The sequence below is a fragment of the Nomia melanderi genome, chromosome 12 (assembly GCF_051020985.1).
Source record: "Nomia melanderi isolate GNS246 chromosome 12, iyNomMela1, whole genome shotgun sequence".
NCBI classification, from domain to species: Eukaryota; Metazoa; Arthropoda; class Insecta; order Hymenoptera; family Halictidae; genus Nomia; species Nomia melanderi.
In genome coordinates, this window is record NC_135010.1 from 2,495,515 (window position 1) to 2,516,014 (window position 20,500).

General features: G+C 27.7%; 4 protein-coding genes across 8 annotated transcripts in view; 3 read left to right on the plus strand and 1 right to left on the minus strand.

Moving 5' to 3' along the window:
- The window catches only part of Gp150 (leucine-rich repeat domain-containing glycoprotein 150), a 40,050-nt gene extending 38,515 nt beyond the window's left edge, over positions 1-1,535 (plus strand). For both annotated transcript variants that reach the window (XM_031974684.2, XM_031974685.2), the window contains exon 9: positions 33-1,535. In XM_031974684.2, coding sequence (XP_031830544.1) covers positions 33-452 — 420 coding nt within the window. In that variant the 3' untranslated portion in view covers positions 453-1,535. The remainder of the gene's footprint in view (positions 1-32) is intronic.
- Positions 1,536-2,782: 1,247 nt separating this feature from the next.
- On the plus strand, positions 2,783-13,799 carry LOC116426186 (Type III alcohol dehydrogenase). 2 transcript variants are annotated; one of them, XM_031974804.2, is made up of 9 exons: positions 2,783-3,002; positions 4,008-4,116; positions 4,922-5,185; positions 5,646-5,878; positions 6,717-6,950; positions 7,562-7,724; positions 8,751-9,032; positions 9,864-12,021; positions 13,673-13,799. In XM_031974804.2, exons 1-8 carry the CDS (start codon positions 2,950-2,952, stop codon positions 9,945-9,947), a joined length of 1,422 nt encoding a protein of 473 aa, XP_031830664.2. In that variant the 5' UTR covers positions 2,783-2,949; the 3' UTR covers positions 9,948-12,021; positions 13,673-13,799. The 2 variants fall into 2 exon arrangements, with proteins under 2 accessions (XP_031830664.2, XP_031830665.2); XM_031974805.2 differs by lacking the exon at positions 13,673-13,799 and having other exon boundaries at positions 2,984-3,002; positions 4,912-5,185; positions 9,864-10,022.
- On the plus strand, positions 12,026-16,227 carry LOC116426187 (glyceraldehyde-3-phosphate dehydrogenase). Of its 3 annotated transcripts, none has more exons than XM_076372537.1 (6): positions 12,026-12,105; positions 14,040-14,155; positions 14,433-14,696; positions 14,913-15,073; positions 15,345-15,539; positions 15,750-16,227. In XM_076372537.1, exons 3-6 carry the CDS (start codon positions 14,439-14,441, stop codon positions 15,883-15,885), a joined length of 750 nt encoding a protein of 249 aa, XP_076228652.1. In that variant the 5' UTR covers positions 12,026-12,105; positions 14,040-14,155; positions 14,433-14,438; the 3' UTR covers positions 15,886-16,227. The 3 variants fall into 3 exon arrangements, with proteins under 3 accessions (XP_076228652.1, XP_076228654.1, XP_076228653.1); XM_076372539.1 differs by lacking the exon at positions 12,026-12,105 and adding an exon at positions 13,305-13,475; XM_076372538.1 differs by lacking the exon at positions 12,026-12,105 and adding an exon at positions 13,548-13,604.
- A 129-nt stretch (positions 16,228-16,356) lies between these two features.
- On the minus strand, positions 16,357-20,085 carry LOC116426188 (uncharacterized). Its single transcript, XM_031974809.2, has 4 exons — positions 19,961-20,085; positions 18,215-18,437; positions 16,941-17,278; positions 16,357-16,872 (listed from the first exon to the last, which is right to left on the minus strand). Exons 1-4 carry the CDS (start codon positions 20,019-20,021, stop codon positions 16,685-16,687), a joined length of 810 nt encoding a protein of 269 aa, XP_031830669.2. The 5' UTR covers positions 20,022-20,085; the 3' UTR covers positions 16,357-16,684.
- Between the last annotated feature and the right edge of the window lie 415 nt (positions 20,086-20,500).

The window sequence follows — 20,500 nt, forward strand, 5'->3', positions numbered from 1 at the left end:
AGTTAATGTTAATGAAACTTTGTTTGTCCTAGGATCTGCTCAAGTTACAAATCGACCATGGCGTGAACTCCGATGCGGAATTGGAAAAATACTGGAAAAATGTTCAGACTACTCAAGATCAAGAATACGAAGATTTCGTAGCTTCAGAAAACACCGAGTACCGTCCATGGTACGCCAGTGCTCTTTGGCCTGTGGCGATGATAGTCATCATAACGGTGATGTGTGTCTTCCTTGGGGTGCATATCGCGTTCTACTTGGCGAAACGACGAGGTGGAGGTCCTGTCCTTAGGCCACCAATGATCCTGCGTCCAGGACTGATCGATAACAAGAATTGTGGATTGGTTTACAAGCCTCTTCAAGAGGAAATCGCTACGCCGCACATGCCGAAACGAGGAAGCTTTTATTCCAGTAGCACATTCCACTACGATAAGATCGTGCCAGAGAGTGTTTAAAGATTACCAACATAATTACCAATCAGTTGATGCGATTCGAGTTAATTAGATCATGGATAGGTGAATGAAGAATATTTTGTACAAATCTAATTGGCAGGATACATTACTGTTCAAACGTTTGGGGTTGTTCCCTATGTAATCAAAAACAAGTCGGAAATGAATAAATAAAATATATTTGCGAATTAGGAATTTGTAAATGGTTTCGAGAATACTTTTCTTTGAATACTGTGGAAATTGCAATAGGACGCAAGATCAAGTAACGACTTTAAACTTTTGAGCAGTGTGTTGTCAATTGGCGTGCCATGCACGAAGATATTATGTAACTTGCAGCAGTGAGTTTTTCTTAATAAAACGAAAAATTGATTGAAAAATATCTACAACGAAAGATGTAACAGATTTTATGCCAATTGAATTTATTTAAACATACGTAATGAGTGTAGCGATAAATAAAACTGATTTTTTGAAGTTACTGATTGCGGAAGGGACGCATTCCTCGATTTGCTTGATGTTAGTGTATTTGCATATTACGTTTTACAATCGAACCAATAAATTTAACGTGAAATTTGTTCTACATGAACAATCAGTATTTCGCTTCTTTATCGGAATGGTTGATTTTTACAAGAAAACGAGAATGGAGTCATTTTAACTTAATTCTAGTTGTATATTTAACTAGTAATGCATAATTATATATTCGTTACGTTTATTAATAATCATTGAGGGGATGCAACTTTGGGCAATAGGTAAATCGCTACTCCAAAACTGATAAACATACGGATATGAAAGTAGGGTCAGAAGTAAATGATCGAGGATGTAATAATCCTACGTTTTAAATTAGGATGGATTGCCCACAGTCGTAGTAATATATATATAATAATAATATAAGACTAGTGACTTTTAATCGCAGTGACCACAATGTCTCGTTCAAGCCATGAACATTTAAGTATTTACAATTAAATACCGCATATAATACTAAGAAAACTAACGTGGCCTAGTATAAGTAGTACGTTATTATGTACTATGTATTGTGCTACATACTGTAAATAATGTATAACGTTTTAATAAAATTTTGATTATAGTAAATAATTCGACGTTCATCGAATTTATTTTCATGTTGCTCAAAGTTTGTATACTGAATGCACAGAGCAAACAAATTTTAAATAAAAATCGCAAGATACATTTTAAACACAAATAAAAGTACTAATTTCTTTTATTTTAAAAGAACGGTATATTTTTAAAGGAATTGCAATCTCCTTGCAACTTGCTTATCATTATTTTTTTCAAGTATAAGTATATGTATAGATTTAGGATATAAAGATACAGTTTTGAGTTTGTATAAATATTTTCTTAATTCCTTCAAGCAATTTATCTTATCCGTTATTCTGTTAATTTTCAATCATTGAACAACCTGTCTGGTCTGATTGGGATGTTACCAGAGGTAAAGCGCAGACAGTAATTAGTGACACATTCTTAGCACGTTCGCTACCAGAGCTTATTTCGGTGACGGCACCCTCAATTATAATATTTGCTTCAATCGAATAAATCTTTTAAACAAAATATTAGAAAAATGAAACTGAAACGAGTCATTGAGTTCCTAAATATAATGTCTTAGATTATAATTTCTAATAACAATATCTAAGATGGGATAGGATTAATTTCATTTTCATTATGTAAAATATAAGATTACAGCCGTCACAAACATGTGACGCTGGTAGCGAATGTGTTAAAGTGGTTGCTACTGTTTATATATTAACGTTTTGAATTGGTCTGTCAACACAGTGTGATAACGCAAATACTAAATAAAAGAGATAATCAAACAGCATATAGATAAATGATCGTATGAAACGAAACTTCACTTGTAATATCGTAAGTACGTTTTGTGAAGATCAAAATTTAATTTTAAATGATTAAATACGTAATAAACGCAAAGGTAGAATGTATAATATCATTCTAACAATTCTAATGTGATTTAAGAAACATTATTGAACTTTCACAATATATGTTTTCCATTCGAAAAATATGTTTTAAATCGATATACTATATTATAAATAATTAGTATGTACTTCGAAATTAGGATTCTATAATAAATCAATTTATTAGAAATGAAAGAAATTCAACATACTTATCATACATATTAAAATGTTTATCAAAATTTGATCAAGCTGCTGTTGAGAATTTCACAAAATTCTCAATACATTCGACAAATTATTCTTTATCATTTTCATCTGTAACGTATTAATGATTAAGTCATTTTCTTCTACTCGAAAATTTTCATACGAATGTGATTATGAAAATTGATACGGCACTGTTTGCGCTGTGTACGTATGTGGTGCTATCGCATCAACATGCACGGATAACAAGAGGCAAAGAAGAGAGTGTACGACCAGTCGCCGGAGAACGGAGCACAAGATATCAACGACGAAATCACATGTGTTCCAAATCACTGATTTTTCTTCAAATTACTAATCTGTTCTATTGTTCTGCTTTCTTTTATTAGAAAATGTATCCTCGAAGACGTGTCGTTGAACTGCTACAGGTCATTTCCTCCCAGTCGTAAGTAAATATTAATAATAGTTTTATAAGCTTGTGACGTTGACAATTTAAAGAGATTTGCACGAAGAAACACTTCAGTGGAACTATGTCATCAATATTGTACCTAAGCAGATAAACTATTGGACTATTTTGATAATAAAACGATCGCTACATTCAGTACACTGTAGTAAAGCAGACTTAAGAAAATATTGTTAATTTAAAACTCTTAAGTATAGTTTCATTGAATTAGGACGTTAAAACAGGTTTTATTTGTTTTTTTTTATATGTACTTATATTAAGTATTATTTTATGTATATTTTGTATATTACTTTTTACATACATTGTTATGTTAAAAATTTACATTTGTTTACGTATGTATACGTATCTATTACTGCGCTGTATTTACTATTTACGTGTGCTAAGTAATAAATATTATAATTTCTATATAAAATGATAAAATTCGTCGAAAAATTTGGAGTTTTTACAAATTAAATATATATAATTGCAGTATATTTTAACGAAGGAACACTAGGTATGCATTGAAAATGATATTCGAAAAGATATATAAATATTTATACATTCTCTTTAAATAGTACTATTTGGAGTACCTTGTAATTGTACATGCTAATGTATGGGAAGAAATTATAATTACAAACACTGACCTAAATACTTTAAATTTTTTTACTAAAATGTGTGTTTGGATATTTAACGTATTTATAACAAAGATTTATTATGAATAAAACTTTTCGAATATTTAATTGTATTATATTTAGTGGCCAAATAAATACGTATTTTGAATATATTTTATTATAATTTACAAATTGTGTTTTTGACAATTGAAAGATTTTATATCATGGAAATATTATTAAATAAATTTTCCGAATGTTGAAGTACATTATCTTTAGCGGTTCCATAGATACCAATTTTGCATATATTATGCTTCTGCCTTTGTCTTGATAATATACATAGCATAATACTTCGACAGATAATATTTCAACGTTTTTTAATTAAATTACTTCTTTATAGATGCAAATGTCCAGCTCATGCTCATGTGGAAGGCACGACTAGACACGAACTAGCAAGAGTTCGTAGCACAGTTGCAAATGCTACACCACAAAAGGAATATGCCTTTGAGGTAGGCATTAATAAAATATGTAACACAACTCATAAATGAGAAACGAAGATGATTCTTCGACATGCATTAATCAGCACTTACTTCTGTTAATAACCATATCGTTGCAAAACATGAACGTAATCAATATTTACTGAGATAACATATTTTGAAACGCTACGTTTACAGTTGTATACGGATATTTGGCGCAGTTTAATTCAATTAGTATCATTATTCAAGTAAATATACAATTATACTTTTATAAATAAAGTTGTTGTACAACGATAATAGTAAAATTTAGGTTTATTATGCGTTCGTTTGTTTATTTCATTGTTTTTAATTCCTTTAATGCAGTCTAAAAATAACAAAAAATTAATAACGTAAAAATTAACATAAAGGTACAAGAAAGAAACGTGCGTATCAGAAATTCCAACTAGCATCGTTACGATAAATATTTCCAAATTTTTTTCGAACTCTTTTTAACTTTCTTCCATTAAAAATTTAATTTGGAATTTTAATAGCTTTTAGTATTTTTAAGAACTTAAATTGTTGTAAATAATGGATACAGAATGCAAAATCAAATGAACTTGTTTCTGCATTCTTGAATGTACGGTATAATTCCTCAAATTAATTGCGAAAGAATTGGAAGTAATTTGTCAAAAGCAAAGAAGTTTTTTTAAAACATTTAAAATCGATTAACGATATCGAACTTAAAGCACAGAATATTTAATATTTTAAATATTTATAATAATAAATATAAACATAATAATTGATTTTTAAATGCACTGCTTACTGATTCCGTTATAAAACAAATTAAAGGTAATTGCAGATGGCCTGTTCCACGATACGATATGGCGTTGGTGTCACCAGAGAACTGGGTATGGATATGCAAAATTTAGACGCAAAGAAGGCATGTTTAATGACGGATTCGAATTTAACGAATCTAACACCTGTTAAAACTGCTATGGATAGTCTTACGAAAGCTGGTATAGAATTTGAGGTCTACGATAAGGTACGCGTTGAACCTACAGAGAAAAGCCTTCAGGATGCTATCGATTGTGCCATACGTGGGAAATTCGATGCCTTTATAGCGGTAAGATATCCAAAATGTTTTGAAGATTTCGTAAATTAATTTTGTTAATACTCTCAGGAGTTTAATTAATTGCTAGAATGAATGAAAAATAAATTAAAGTCATATATAGAGTTATCTTTCTCAAATTTTTAATTCTGTCATGCTAAGTATATTGAACATTTTTATGAAATCATTTTTAAGATATTAATTCCGGGTAAAATAGTCCTGCAACTGAAATAGGCCGATCTCATTTAAATTGTCAAATATCAAAATTTTCAATTGTTTTAGTGGTATACTGAATCTTACACAGAAGCCTATTTAACTATTCTTCGTATATGCAATTTACTGTCAGAAATATATTTTGTTTTATTAGGTATCAATGATATTTATGATGTAATTGTTTTCTCAAAAACAGTGGGCCATCTTTCACCGACTTGCGCTAGTATGATAAAAATGAAATATAATATTCATTTACTTATAGATTGGCGGTGGCTCGGTGATAGATACTTGTAAGGCAGCAAATTTGTATAGTTGCGATCCAGAAGCAGATTTTTTGGACTACGTGAATGCGCCTATTGGCAAAGGAAAACCAATTCGAGTGCCATTGAAACCACTGGTAGCGGTACCCACTACTTCCGGTACTGGTTCGGAAACTACAGGTGTCTCCATCTTTGATTACCGACCGCTCAAAGCTAAAACTGGTATTGCTAATAGGTAAAAACTTATTTATCATATCAAAGTAAAATCTAAATTAATATTGTACTGGCAAATATTATTAGTAGTTTGTTTACAGAAATTGTTACTCAAATTTAATTATAATTGCTTAAGGATTATAAAGCATAAGTAATAATATATTGTACATACCTGTATCACCATGTAAGTCATAAAATATTGTAGAAAGACTTAAATTACTGTAAGATTTCTGAAAATTTGTAATAGGTAATAGTAAATATTTATAATAGACTTTATTTATATAATTTTTACTTTATTTATGCAAACAAAACGTACAAATACTGATATCTTAGCTGCAGAATTTCTATTGTACGCGCATCTATTCAAATATTTTGTTATTTGATCGTTATATAAATATGTTCTTTTGTTTATCTTATAAATACATATACTAGTCAATAGTACATCAAAAGAATTCTAGTCAATTATGTTGAACCTAATAATGAAATGGATAATTCTATATTCGTATATAAAATTAACATGAACTAAATACATACACACACACACACACACATATATACATACATACATATAATAAATATATATAATTTTAATAATATAATAAATATATATATATATATATATATATATATATATATAAATATAATTATATGTATAATTTTTATATTTGTGTCTTATCTCAAAAAAAGATTTCAAAAGAAAAGATAGTATTCTAGAATTTTTATTTATTTTTTCATATAGAATCACGTCTTGTAATGAATTTCTGAATAAGAAAATTATGTATTTACATTAACTAGAACCAAATGTTTCGCAAAAGTATTGAACATAATTTGTCAACATTTGTTTTTATCTATGAATGCAGAGCTTTGAGACCTACTCTAGGCTTAATTGATCCGGAACATACATTGACTATGCCAGAAAGAGTCTGCGCCTATTCTGGTTTTGACGTGCTCTGCCATGCCCTTGAATCCTTCACTGCCATACCATATTCGGAAAGGACACCATGTCCTACAAATCCTATTCTCAGGCCAGCTTATCAGGGCAGCAATCCTATCAGTGATGTATGGTCAAAATACGCTCTTCAAATAATGCGCAAGTAAGCACAATTTCACTATAACTAACACTTATCGAAAAATACAAACGCTTTTTAAAAAATAAAACTCCTGGTACTGATTTCGCTCATCTTAAAAGTTCTTTTCGTTGCTTAATCCTAATTAACTAAACATTCGTCTAAACAATCTACCGACTTTTGTGAATTAAAATTCCGGAGCACACTTTTAACATGTGCCAAGACTGCAAACGTTATTTTAGAACGCTTTTCTATTTTTTAATTAAAAACTAATAATATATATCTTAGATTGTGACACTTTCTTTGAAATAAATAGAAAAAACATAAAATATGTCTTTAATTTGTAGTCCATGAGTTGAATATTTAATTATAGTGTAAGGCTGATTTAAATTTTGTTATCTAGGGTTAAGTAAATGAAATTACATTACTTTATTCAGCTGTAAATACAAAATAGAAGTAAAAATATATTTTGTCTTACTGTTAAATAATAGCAGATATTTAATGTATAAAGTACATAAATATTAAATTTGAATAAGTAAAGAAAGTATAGAATTACATTCAATAAAATTTAAAATTATATTCTCAATTGTGAATAAATATTTTGTAAATAATGATTACATGTGTTTCACCTTTTATAGGTATTTTGCGAGAGCTGTTTATAACCCAGACGATCTTGAAGCTAGAAGTAGCATGCATCTTGCAAGTACTATGGCGGGTGTTGGGTTTGGTAACGCCGGTGTGCATTTGTGTCACGGTCTCTCTTATCCCATTAGCGGAAACGTACGAAATTTTCAACCAGAGGTAAATTTAGTTTTAATTATAATTATTGATAATTGGTATAGTTATAATTCTAAGGCGACATTCTTAAATAAATCTCTTTTTAAGTAACTTACTATAACATTTTGAATTAGTAGGTCGTAACATAATTCTGTTCAAATATACTGAATATTTTTTTATGTTATTAATTTCATGTAGCAGTGACATAAAAAAGCGAGAAATCAGAATGTTCATTAAAATTTCATAATTCATCATTTTCTTTCTAAAATAGAAACAATACAGATTAGGATTTCTAACTTTCATTTTGAAATTTTTAAATCCCATTTATACAAGTTTCGAAAATAAAACTTTATCTTCCAAAATGTTTAGCCATATATTCAATTAAGTTTATGAGTGTAAGAAATTTGTTTATATCAAACATATCTCTAATCGAAACCATACCTTCTATAGAAAATTAAATTGTCGATATTCCTAATTACACAGTCTAATATATTAATAAGAAATTAATTCCAATTTAAAGTGTTGTTAAAAAGTAGCCAGAATAGAATATATAGAAATTGATGAACAATTTTCAAAGTAGCTTGACTATTTCGTAATTAAAATTATATTCTTGAAACATATTTACATAAGTCATCATTTATTTTATTCAGTTGAACCAAGTATTATGTTGTTGATAATATGCATTAATCTGTATATTGATATGTATAAAAATTATCACAACAGTTTAAACAATTTATAAGTGTTTAATTATATTATAAAGCTACTATAAATAATGACAAACGAAAATTTAACCTAAATCTAATTTAGATTCAAATAATATTATACATAATGACTGGATATTATAAATGATGATCTATTCGTTACAATTGTTGAAATTTTGAATAACTTCTTTAACGATTATATGTTAAAAATGAACTAAAAATATAATGTTTTCAAATATGATTTAATTTATCTTTAGCAAATACAGTATCTAGACTTACAAATTAAGCATTGAAAAATTACTGACACTTCATAACGTCCTTCTAATGTTGTAATATAAAATGGTTACAGGGTTACTCTAAAGATCACCCTATAGTACCGCACGGTCTTTCAGTAGTAATATCAGCGCCCGCTGTATTTGCATTCACTGGAAGTGCTTGCCCGGAAAGGCATTTAGAAGCCGCGGAATTGCTTGGTGCCGACGTTAAGCGAGCAAAGAGAGAAGACGCAGGCAAGATATTAGCCGATACCGTGAAAGAGTACATGCTAAAAATGAAAGTCGAAAATGGTCTGAATAACTTAGGATTTAAAAAGGAAGACATTCCTACTCTGGTTCAGGGTACACTGCCACAGGTGAGATCTTACTCTGCTCATTTACTATTTTAATTACCTTAATTAATCCTTGCACGTTACTCGAATTAGTTTTACTTTTTAATCAAACCAGATTAAACCTTTATTTGCAAACGTATTTTCAGTTGTAAGAGTATGTAAATTAGTTCAATGTAAACAGATTATATAAATCGAGTTACAGATAAATTTTATTCTTAGTCAAATAGCAACTTCAACTGAATTTAATTAACAAAATATGAATATAATTACTATTTTAGCTATTACTTATATTATTATTTATATTATTTGATTTAAAATTGGTTTAATTTACCTAAATTCGCGTTGTCATAGTTTCTAATAAAGATTTGAGTAATATGTGCAACATCATTTATGAACATCGTATTGTGACACATTATTATTTATAAAATAAATATTTCAGAACCAAAATGATTCGAAGATTTTACAAACTAATCTTTTTAACACTCTCGGAAGTTTAATTAATTGCTATACTGAATGAGAAATAAATTAAAGTCATATATAAGTAGATTTACCTTTCTCAAATTTTTATACTAAATATGTGTGATATAAAATGACACTTGAATTTACAATAGTGATTTATTGATCACCATACATTATTCACTACAATTATATAAATTTGTCATATTATAAACACATTTCCCTCCTAAATATGGCAAATTTATAATTGTGTCATAACTTGCTTTTACAAACATTTCATCGTTTAGATTTGAGTAACGACGAATTTATATTAAATTCTAATACATATCACCATAATACATTTTTTCGCGCTTATTATCAACATAACATTCAACACGACATTTTTTCATTTGTTTCCAGCATCGTATTACAAAATTAGCGCCAAGAGAACAGTCCGAGGAAGACCTTACGCAATTGTTCGAAAATTCGTTTACAATTTATTAAGAAAAATATATTTTTCATTATTGAAATTAAATTAAAAATAAGGAACAAATAAAAAGTTATTGTTTTATACTTATACGACTCGCATTATATTTCTTATTCCCAAACGATTTCTTAAATAAACATTACAATAAATAATATTCATTGTCTCGTGCATGTAAAGATTTATTTAAAATAAGTAGTACAAAATTATTATTCTAAACTAACACGCCAAAAAGTTCTAATAAAAGTGAAAATACCGAGAAGTACATTATTAATTTAGTCAGCCGTGAGCAACGAAATGTGAAAATATTTTGTGCGATTACGAACATACAGTTTGTGAATTGAATGAATAAAGTCACCTTCTCATCAAAAAGTCCTTAAAGAGCACGAATCACCGAAGTGAAAAGGACCCCTGATGATTGCTGACTCCTATTATAATAACGAAAACATTTAGAATTCTAATAGTGAACTATTATTATAGTGAAAAAATTTAGAATTGTAAAAACATCGCGGTTGTTCTATTAAGTATAGAATTTTACTACCTACGCCGAAAACGTCGCATACATATTAATGAATCAATAAAATTAACAGATTATACTTTTCTTAAAAATCTAATGTTAGCTAGCAAAAGTTAATACATATCCGAAGCAGTCAAAAATTATTACGCGAATCTTACAAAATTACGCATTCCCGAAACCTACGAAAGTATTTATTATAGAATTTTTCCAGAGACGTCTTTGTTATATTTACTACGCACGTCATCAAAAAATGTAATTCGCATGGAATAGATATCAATTAATATTAACCGAAGTTACAAATATCATTGCCCTACTTCACTGCCGGTACTGAGAACGTGATAATTAATATATAAATTACATTGAGAAATATTTCATACGTTGAAGTCAACATTTTCTCTTAAAAATTTAGAAATATAAATATAAATGCGACGTCGTAACAGATACGTCTACATTGAAATACATAAGTATCGTTTATCTACGACGAAGTGATGTTCATAAATACGTTAAAGCTATTTAAAGAAAATCAAACTCGTTTTACGCAGTTTATTTTCATGTGAAACGATATTTAGATTTCTAATGAAGGAGATCTGCATTTTAAAGTCGCATATATTAATTTCCTTTTATCTAAGAGAAAATAGCATCGACACTGATATGTTATACAACTATGAATATTTCTCAAAGTAATATTAACTCAGATTAACGATACGTATGATCTTTCCTTCATTAATACATAAATCTTTCTATCATTCTATCTTATTGTAAGACATTTGTAGCATATAATGATGCGAATACTTCGAAGCTTTCGCGCACTTATATATTTTAAAATAATTTCCGAATTCTCGTCCCTCCTGGTGAATGCTGTCGATCAACGATCTTATTGTTAATATAAAATATCCAGTCTCGAGCCATGTGTCTCATAATAATTATCCTAAATTTAGAATGGTTTAGGCAATCAATTATTCCGAATAAAATAATAATACTTACAAAATTTACTACATTTTGGGATATTTACGTTTGTACATACTTGCATTTTTTTTCTTTACTTTAGCTTCGTGTAATCGACTTTTCATGTTTTATAGATTTTCTAAATTATTTTAATCTTCGATCAATCATTAATATTTGATTAAAACAATTGTGCTAAAATATCTTGACGACATCAACATTCCTTGTAAGAAATTAACAATGCATGCATCATATTCATTGCTGTAAATGTATTATTAAAATAGAAAATTTACTTCAATTTTTTTTATTAGTAGATATTGTGGTACTTACCGTTCAATCACTTCAATGAAATGTTACAATTTTGAAATATTAAAATGAACGCTTATTCTATCTTTTCTCTTGTCATATTGAAGTGACTTCCATCACTGAAAAGACGAGACTGGCAATCAAATAATGCCGTCAGTATAATTCTGTCGTCTAGCTTGTTGATATTGGATTCTCAGTACCAAGCAACGACAACTTGTACAATGATTAGTATTCATAAGAACTCATATTTACACAGAAGAAACACACGGAATTTACGACTCTCATTCAATACCAGATAATAACATAAGCACACTAAATATTCAAAGCACGTAAGTTGTTTATTCTGTATCAGTGACATACTATAAATTAGAAAACTGATCTCTATATTTTCATTTAAAATGTAAAATTTCAGAGTTAGTGCATTTAATTTAAAATTAAAAATATGCAAACGTTTAAAAATGATTACATTGGAAAATCAAATTATTAAAATTACTGTTATTTCTACTATTAAATATTATCGTTCTTAAAATGAAATTAAAAATATAATTATTCTGTAACTAAAAAATATATTTTACACTCTGTTGTTCGTGAACATATAGACAATACAATTGATTCAAGAAGACATTGTTTCATTTTTAAATGAAATTTATTTAGAGTTTTGTATTTGAAATAATTCGTACTTAATAAAGCAATATTTATGTATGTAATTAAAATATCTCAAGCAATGCAACGGACTTTAATAAAATGTATAAATAGTAATCATAGTTATAACGTTCTTTACATCAAAATGAAGGAAACAGAAAATTGCTTAAAAAATTAATTAAATTGTACTCGCGGAAGCTTTCTATACTGTTTTATTCATCATTATTGACCTAAATATAATCATAATATAATAGCTATAGTAGATATTTAATCGGCAAATAGATTAACGCTTAGTTTAGTTATTTCAATCGGCAATAGATTAATAACAATATTAAATAAAAATAATATCAATTAGATTAATAATTAATAATTCAAATATTAAATATTTGTTGTATTTCTCCATGGTATTACAAAATTTAAAGAAATATTTACATACAAAAAAAAATTTCTATTACATTTTGAGTAAAGACAAACATTTAATAATTAGTAATGAGTATTTTTAGAATAAATACTTATCTATAATAAAAGGATAATGATTAATTTCTGAAATTGATTAAATTAATCGCCATTATTTATGATTATTTTCGTTTCCGTTTGATAATAAGCATTAATAGATCTTATATATTAGATCTTATATATTAAGCATTAATGGAACTTTAAAATTCGAATTAATTAGTAATCAACTCTGGACGTAATATATTATCCACACAATAACATGAAATATTTCTTTACAAAAGTATTAAAACTAATCTCCGTTTTATATTTATTCCTATGTTTATACATATAGGTGTTTTAGTAAAATAAGTTAAAAAAATATTACATAGAGATAATTGGTATTATTTGTTACTGATCTCTAAAATAATGTAAAAGGAAAACAGTAAAGTTTCTGTATAATAATTCATTTTAGTAAATGTTTTTATTAATTTAATTATTTTATTCCAACTAGTCTAAATGCAATACTAATTTTATCTATTAAGTCAGACATGGTTTTATAACGATTTCTTTGTGCAATACTGCAAATGTTATAATCATGAAACTTCGTGTTTCAAAGTTTACGTCACTTTAGAAACATTTCGCAAACAAATTCGCGTTATTGATTACGATACAATAGTAGCAACTAACTGAATAATACACAAATTTTGTATGTAATTTAATAAGTATCAATAATAATTAATAACTTGGCGTTAATGTCATGGCAGTGGTAGGAATTAATGGATTTGGTAGAATAGGAAGAATGTGTCTTCGTGCCTGCATAGAAAAGAATATTGAAGTAATGTTAATTATTTAAAATGCACACATTTTCTATGCTCAGTGAACACAAATTATATATTTTAATAGGTTAAAATGATTAATGATCCTTATATTACAACTGATTATATGATATATTTATTTAAATATGATTCTACTCACGGCACTTATCCTTTAAAATTGGAATGTGAAAACGGACATATTATTGTTGCAGGTATGTATATTTTACAATGCTTCGTTTTTACATTTAATAAAATCGTGTATTATAGTTTAATTTAAATTAAATTTGAATATTCAAAAATATTAAATTGAGAACAAAACTGAATAATTCATTTAATTTATATTTTACTGATAAGTTTCATTACTTTAGTGTAAAATTTAAGTTGTGAAAATTGTCCAACATAGTCTGTAATTTAGAAATATTGAAATACTTAATATGTTATTGTTTTTATTAAAGATAAAAAGATTGCTACATCACAAGAAAAAAATCCAAGCAAAATAAGATGGAAAGATGCAGGCGTTATTTATGTAATTGAAGCTACTGGAGTATTTAATACATTGGACAAAGCAGGTGTAAGAAATTTTTGTGTTATTATTATTTATTTATTTACTATGTATATGTAATAAAGAATTGGATGTATATTTTTTATTAGATTTGTAATATATATACATATGTAAACCATTTAAATACAATGTGTAGAGATTATAGTAAATCCGATACTCATTTAATGAATAGTATTTGTAATTTCAACCAACATTTTAATGAACAATGTATGATTCTTTTAATTACATTTTAATATTAGGAATTCTATATATAAGATACATTATAATAAAATATTTATGATTTTAGTTACACATGGATGGTGGAGCTAAAAGGGTTATTATTACTGCACCTTCTGTTGATGCACCGATGATAGTTTATGGTATAAATCATACATGTTATGATCCAATAGCAAGTAAAATAATATCAGCTGCTTCTTGCACAACAAATTGTGCAGCTCCAATTATACAAGTTATGCATGATAACTTTGAAGTTATTGAGGTCATGATCACTAGTGTACATGCTTTAACGCCATCACAAAGAATTCTAGATGGTCCTATAGAAAGAGGAAAGGTAAATATTCATTCTTTTGATTAATACTACTATCAATTACATTGATTGTCTTAACTATAAAACTTTAAATTAAAAATTCTTTATTTAATAAGAACATTTTCAACTATTTATTCCGAATAAAATTCTCTCTTTTTTTATAAAATAATTTTCTTTGTGTAGTAATATTTTATATTCTATATGGAATTAAAATAGTAAAATAGTATATTTTTATCATAGTTATGGAGAGATGGAAGAGGTGCTGTGCAAAACATTATTCCAACATCTTCGGGTGCAGCTAAATCATTGGACAAAATTATCCCTGAACTCAAAGGGAAGATTTCTGCAATAGCTTTCAGAGTACCAGTCTCAAATGTTTCATTATGCGACATGACTTTCAGGTAACATAAAGGGCTGTTCCATAAGTAATGTGATCTTTTTAAAAGATAATAAATAATAGTATAGCAGTAAGGAACACACCTAATGAATGCATTACTTATAAAATAGTTTCATATTTATATGCAAAATATATTATTAACTGATAGAATTTATACTTTCTTTGATAATAAAGACTGAGAAATACATTACAAGACGCGATTTTATATTTTTAATAGCTTATAATACATATAAAATAATAATTAAAAATCTGTGTATGTAAAATCTCTATGTCAGAGTGAATAAACCGACAACATATGAAGAAATAAAGGAAGCAATGCAGATTGCATCAGAAAATACTCTAAAAAATATTCTTGGTTATACAGATGATGACTGTGTATCATCTGATTTCAACAATACAAGTTATTCATGTATATTTGATGCGAAAGCTGGTATTCCACAAACAAGTACATTCATCAAAGTTGTTGCCTGGTAATTTTATTAAATTTTACATCAATAATTACAGTACAAATTAAACACTTCAAGAAAACTTTTTTTTGCCAAATAATTTGTCACATTGAACTTATATACAACATTTAATATTGGTTTATTTTCTATATGAATCACTTACATACTTATAATATGTACAAAATTGAATTTCATTAATTAAAATATTTTATGATTCTATAAAAATGTTTACAGGTATGACAATGAATATGGTTATGCTCACCGTGTAGTAGATCTCGTAGAGTACATGTTTCAAGTTGATTCTGGGGAAGTACCTGCACGAAATCAACACAAAGATGGTTTGCCTGATGATAATCAGACAAACATTTAACACATACATAAATTGTATAATGACACTTCGAGATTCACATTTGTGTAATGTTTAGAAGGAGATTATGAAAGATTGAAAAACTTATATGAATCTACATTGCTATAAAGATATTAAATATATAACATTATATTGAAAGGATACAGTCTTACTATTTTACATACAAAGTGCAGTTACATACAAAAGATTTATAGTGTTTAAAGCATCAATGTCTAGCATCATAAATATTGAATAATGAAAATCTGTATAAAAAAGACGAGATTTTATATTTTTAAATCTATATACATTGTTGACAGAACATTGTATTTATTTGTTTAATTTTGTATAAATGTAATATACATATATAGTTTTTGTTGATAGATTGTAGTGTTTATTAAATTTATATACGTAGAGTAGACCCTTCAGTAACCCATTGTTTTGTCTGTACGATACAGATCATTTTGGAATAGTTTAATAACTTCACTATAAGACTCCTTGATATTAAAAGCACGTTTTATTTATATATATTTACATTTAAAAAACTGCATTTGATATTATAAATACTTATATTTAAATAAATATGTTTCAATTATATCAGCTTCTCTTACATTTCTTTTTAAAATGACAGTTTTAAATGATAATTATAATTGATAAGAAATACATTGGTAATAGTGTACTACAAATGTTGGAGTATCTCAAATAAACAATACTTCAGCAACAAGTTAATTTAAAAATTTCAATTTAGAATTACACAAATCACAGAGGACATTTGTTAATGTTAATGTAAATAAAATATTTTTCAGAATTTAATTCCTATTTTTATTCAAAATTGTTCATCGACATCCTCTGCCCTAGGGTACCACTTGTATATATGAACCATTGGTCTCCTATTTTGTGGTTGTATTTGATGCGATGTAATTTCCAGTACTACAGGTCCATTATTTTTTTTCTGGTGTGGCATGTGTGGTTTCACGTCAATTTCCAATTTCGGTTGATTTGAAGGCTTACGACCTACGGCGTTACTGTTAGTTATGTTGTTCAATAATGTAACTATATTTATTGCTCATTGATGACATTACCGTTATTATTATGATTTGGACGGACATTGGTCCACATCGGATATCTATTATTTTGTCCTGGAAATCTGACTATTGTTCCTTGGATTGGTCTGATATTTCCTGCAGTCGATGACGTAGAAGTATGTAAAGAACCAACAGATGAAGCTGCAGCTGTGGTTGCATGTCCATTTTGAGTTGATGTAGATGAAGAAGTAGCGGCGTTAATAGCGAGCGATGGTCTGTTTACGTTTCCTTGGATATTATGAACAGGATAATATTGGCCAACAGCTTGGCTTACGGAACCAGATATACCTGCTGAACCAGCTGCTAATGACACCGATTGACTTTGCGTCATAATGCTAAAAAAATATTTATTGCTTATGTTATCAATGTAATTTAGAAACAAACATTAAATAAATCTTAAAGTAAGACGTTATATTAGAAAAGTGAGTTATATAGAAACTGTGATTCAGTAAGAATGGAATATTTTTTTAAATTAATGACTTATTGCAAGTAACTGTGTAATAATATGGAAAACCTGGCAACTGAGAAGCTCCTACTTTTATCCGCTTCTTACGTGACAGTGCTAAACGAAATATTGACATATTTTTATATCTGCGATCGTCGTTTATTTTGAAGTTATGAAAGTAGTCTTTGAAGTTACAGGTGAGCAACATATTTAGTCAAATACCTGAAAAACTATTGACTGAAATAAAAAATGTTAAATATATGCTTTTGTAAAGTGCTAAAATAGTTTTGTGAATCTTTCTATTATTTTTATATGTAAACTGTAGCTCATTAGTAAATTTATGAATAAAAAATTAATTTCACTGTTATAATAATTTTATATTCGACGAACGTGATGAAGTCGCTATTAAAAGCGTATCAAAATTGCCTATGTCATTTATCTGTGAAAAAACATAAAGAGTGATACTTTATAACGATATAAAATAAAAATCAATAGTTAAGAAACTGCGTTTTTTATTTTATTTTAAAATTAGTAACCATTAAAACTTACTGTTGGCGGTACATGAATGAATCTCTTACGAGCATCACTATTAGCCGTTACTTCAGAATAATCATTAACGTAATGAATAATTCACTTAAACTATAAACTATTAATGAATAATAGATTATTTTTGCTTATTTTAATTAATTCAAAAACAAAATTCAAACTGTAATTCTTATACTCTTGACTTTCGTTTTACATCATGGAATCTCTCTAAATTGTCTTCCACCTGTTGTCGAACACACGGTACATAGTTTTCTACGTAGTCCTGATTATAAAGACTTACGGTTGGTTGAAGCTGTTACTCTCGGAGTAGCTGACACCCCCAGGGCCTACTTGAAAGCCTAAAGAATGCGCATTGTTTCCCGTGTTCAAGTTAATATTCGCCGTAATCGGAATAGACAACGATCGTCCGTTCTTCATGTTAGACTTGATGACTTCCTCTGGTATGAGCTCCGGTGGCGTGTTCCATCGTCGTTCCTCTTCTTCTGTGAGAAGAGTGCGATCATCTAGAAAATGAGAAGTGTTTTTAAGTGACATATAGAGGACGCAATACTTCCTCTGGATGTGGCTTCATTCTCGTTCAGTCTCAACTTGTTGGAAAGAACATAATCGATAAAAAAAATTTTAACGCGGATGTTTTTTCTTATGGCTTAACAATTTTTTAATGATATTGGACACTATGAATCTATTGCTAATATTAATATGTAGTAACGAATCTGATTTAATTTTTAAACTTAAGTTTAGATCTTTTTTTAAGTCAACTTGGACGATCTATTACAGGCTTAGATATTAGGCACGAGAAATTATTTATTTGTTTAACATCTGGAATTCTTATTTCCATTATCAAAAATTCAATAGCCTTTAATTAGAATTAGAAAATGGAGTTGAGTAAAAATTCAATGTATGTAACTGTAACAGCTAAATATTATTTATTATATTATTTGTTTATAAAAACTGTATTGAATAGAATTTATATTTTTTTAATTTTTATAATCTTATCATATTATTAATATTTTACTTAACATATGTGTCACAGATATGCTAAATTTTTTAATGAAATGTATTCTTTCTTTAACTGACGCTGACTATATTAACATGTTTTTTAAAAGTATGAAGGTAATTAATATTTGGAAAATGATAAAATTTGTCATAATAATATAGTCGTGTTATGCATCAAATATTTCTAATTTTATGGAACGTTATTATTCAGAGCGAATATTTACATTAGCGCAAATAGTTTATTGTTTTAACCTCTGTTTAGCTTTTGCGATACTTTTTTTAACGATAGTTGTTTGGAAATTGTAATTTTTATAAATTTAATAAAGTAAATAATTAAAGTAAAAAAAAATTGGATAAGGTTACACAAACAATAACTAAAGTTAATTGATTTTATAAATTTTCAACTCAAATTCAAAGTTGATATTTCTTTTATCAAAAGGTATAGCCGTTCATAGATTTCGAAAATACGTGATATGTGCACTGCACATGTCCAGTAAAAAGTCTGCTTAATCTTGGAACGCAATAAAAAGTTATTATGTTAAATCGATGTTAAAATCATAGGTGTATCTAAGTACTAATGTATAAAGTTTGAAACATATCGATCTCAAGTAATCTTGTATCATATAAAATTTAAATAATATTTCTCTAAAATCAGAAATTGTTATTTTTCAAGAACATGTATCGACCAGATACAATTCTTTAATATTTATTTATTGTATCTCACAATGAAGAAAATTATTCTTTAAATACATAAATATTTAAGACTCTAACCAAATTTTCATAAAGCATATTTCTATTAATACCCATTTCATTACACAATTGTCATTTGTTTTTAACATGTTCTTTCCTAACTAACTGTAACACTTTATAAAACTACATTTCACTTAATCACGTTAGTAGAATATATATTTTCAAACAATTGTGATACATTGCACGAATCAGAAAACAAATGTCTCAACGAATGTGACTGAAGCTATTGTAATAAACAAAACGAAAACATGATATTTATTTTTAAAATTGTTAATTTTACCTGTCCACGCAACTGAAATCACGACACTGAGTAACACGATAAAAAGACTGTTCTTCGCCATGACGAAGAGAGTTCTGGCTTCTGCGCGACTATTCTCCGCCCTTTTTCAAGAAGTATGAACGACCTTAAAGTTCTTATTGATATTCACCGTGTGTCCATTTGCGCAATACTTTTCAATGAATAGAACTACAATCACGCGATGACTCCTCCGTACGAAACGAAATGTGTTTTTCGGAGAGGTGCAATCAATTATTTAGCATGTTGCATTATGGGAACGAATATTGACGTTGACCTACATTAACAACACTGGAAAATTGGTTATAATTTTCGAAGAAGTTTTAGTAATAATAATTACTATAATATAGTTTTACTAAAATTATAGTAATAATAACGATTATTCTAAGGATATTCTATTTTATACATTTTATGTATCGTTAAATAAAAGACATATCTGTAGTAATACATTTTACGATGTTTATTTGAATTTATAATTTAAAAGGAAGTTCAGAAAACATAATGTATTATTTTATCACTTTTCTC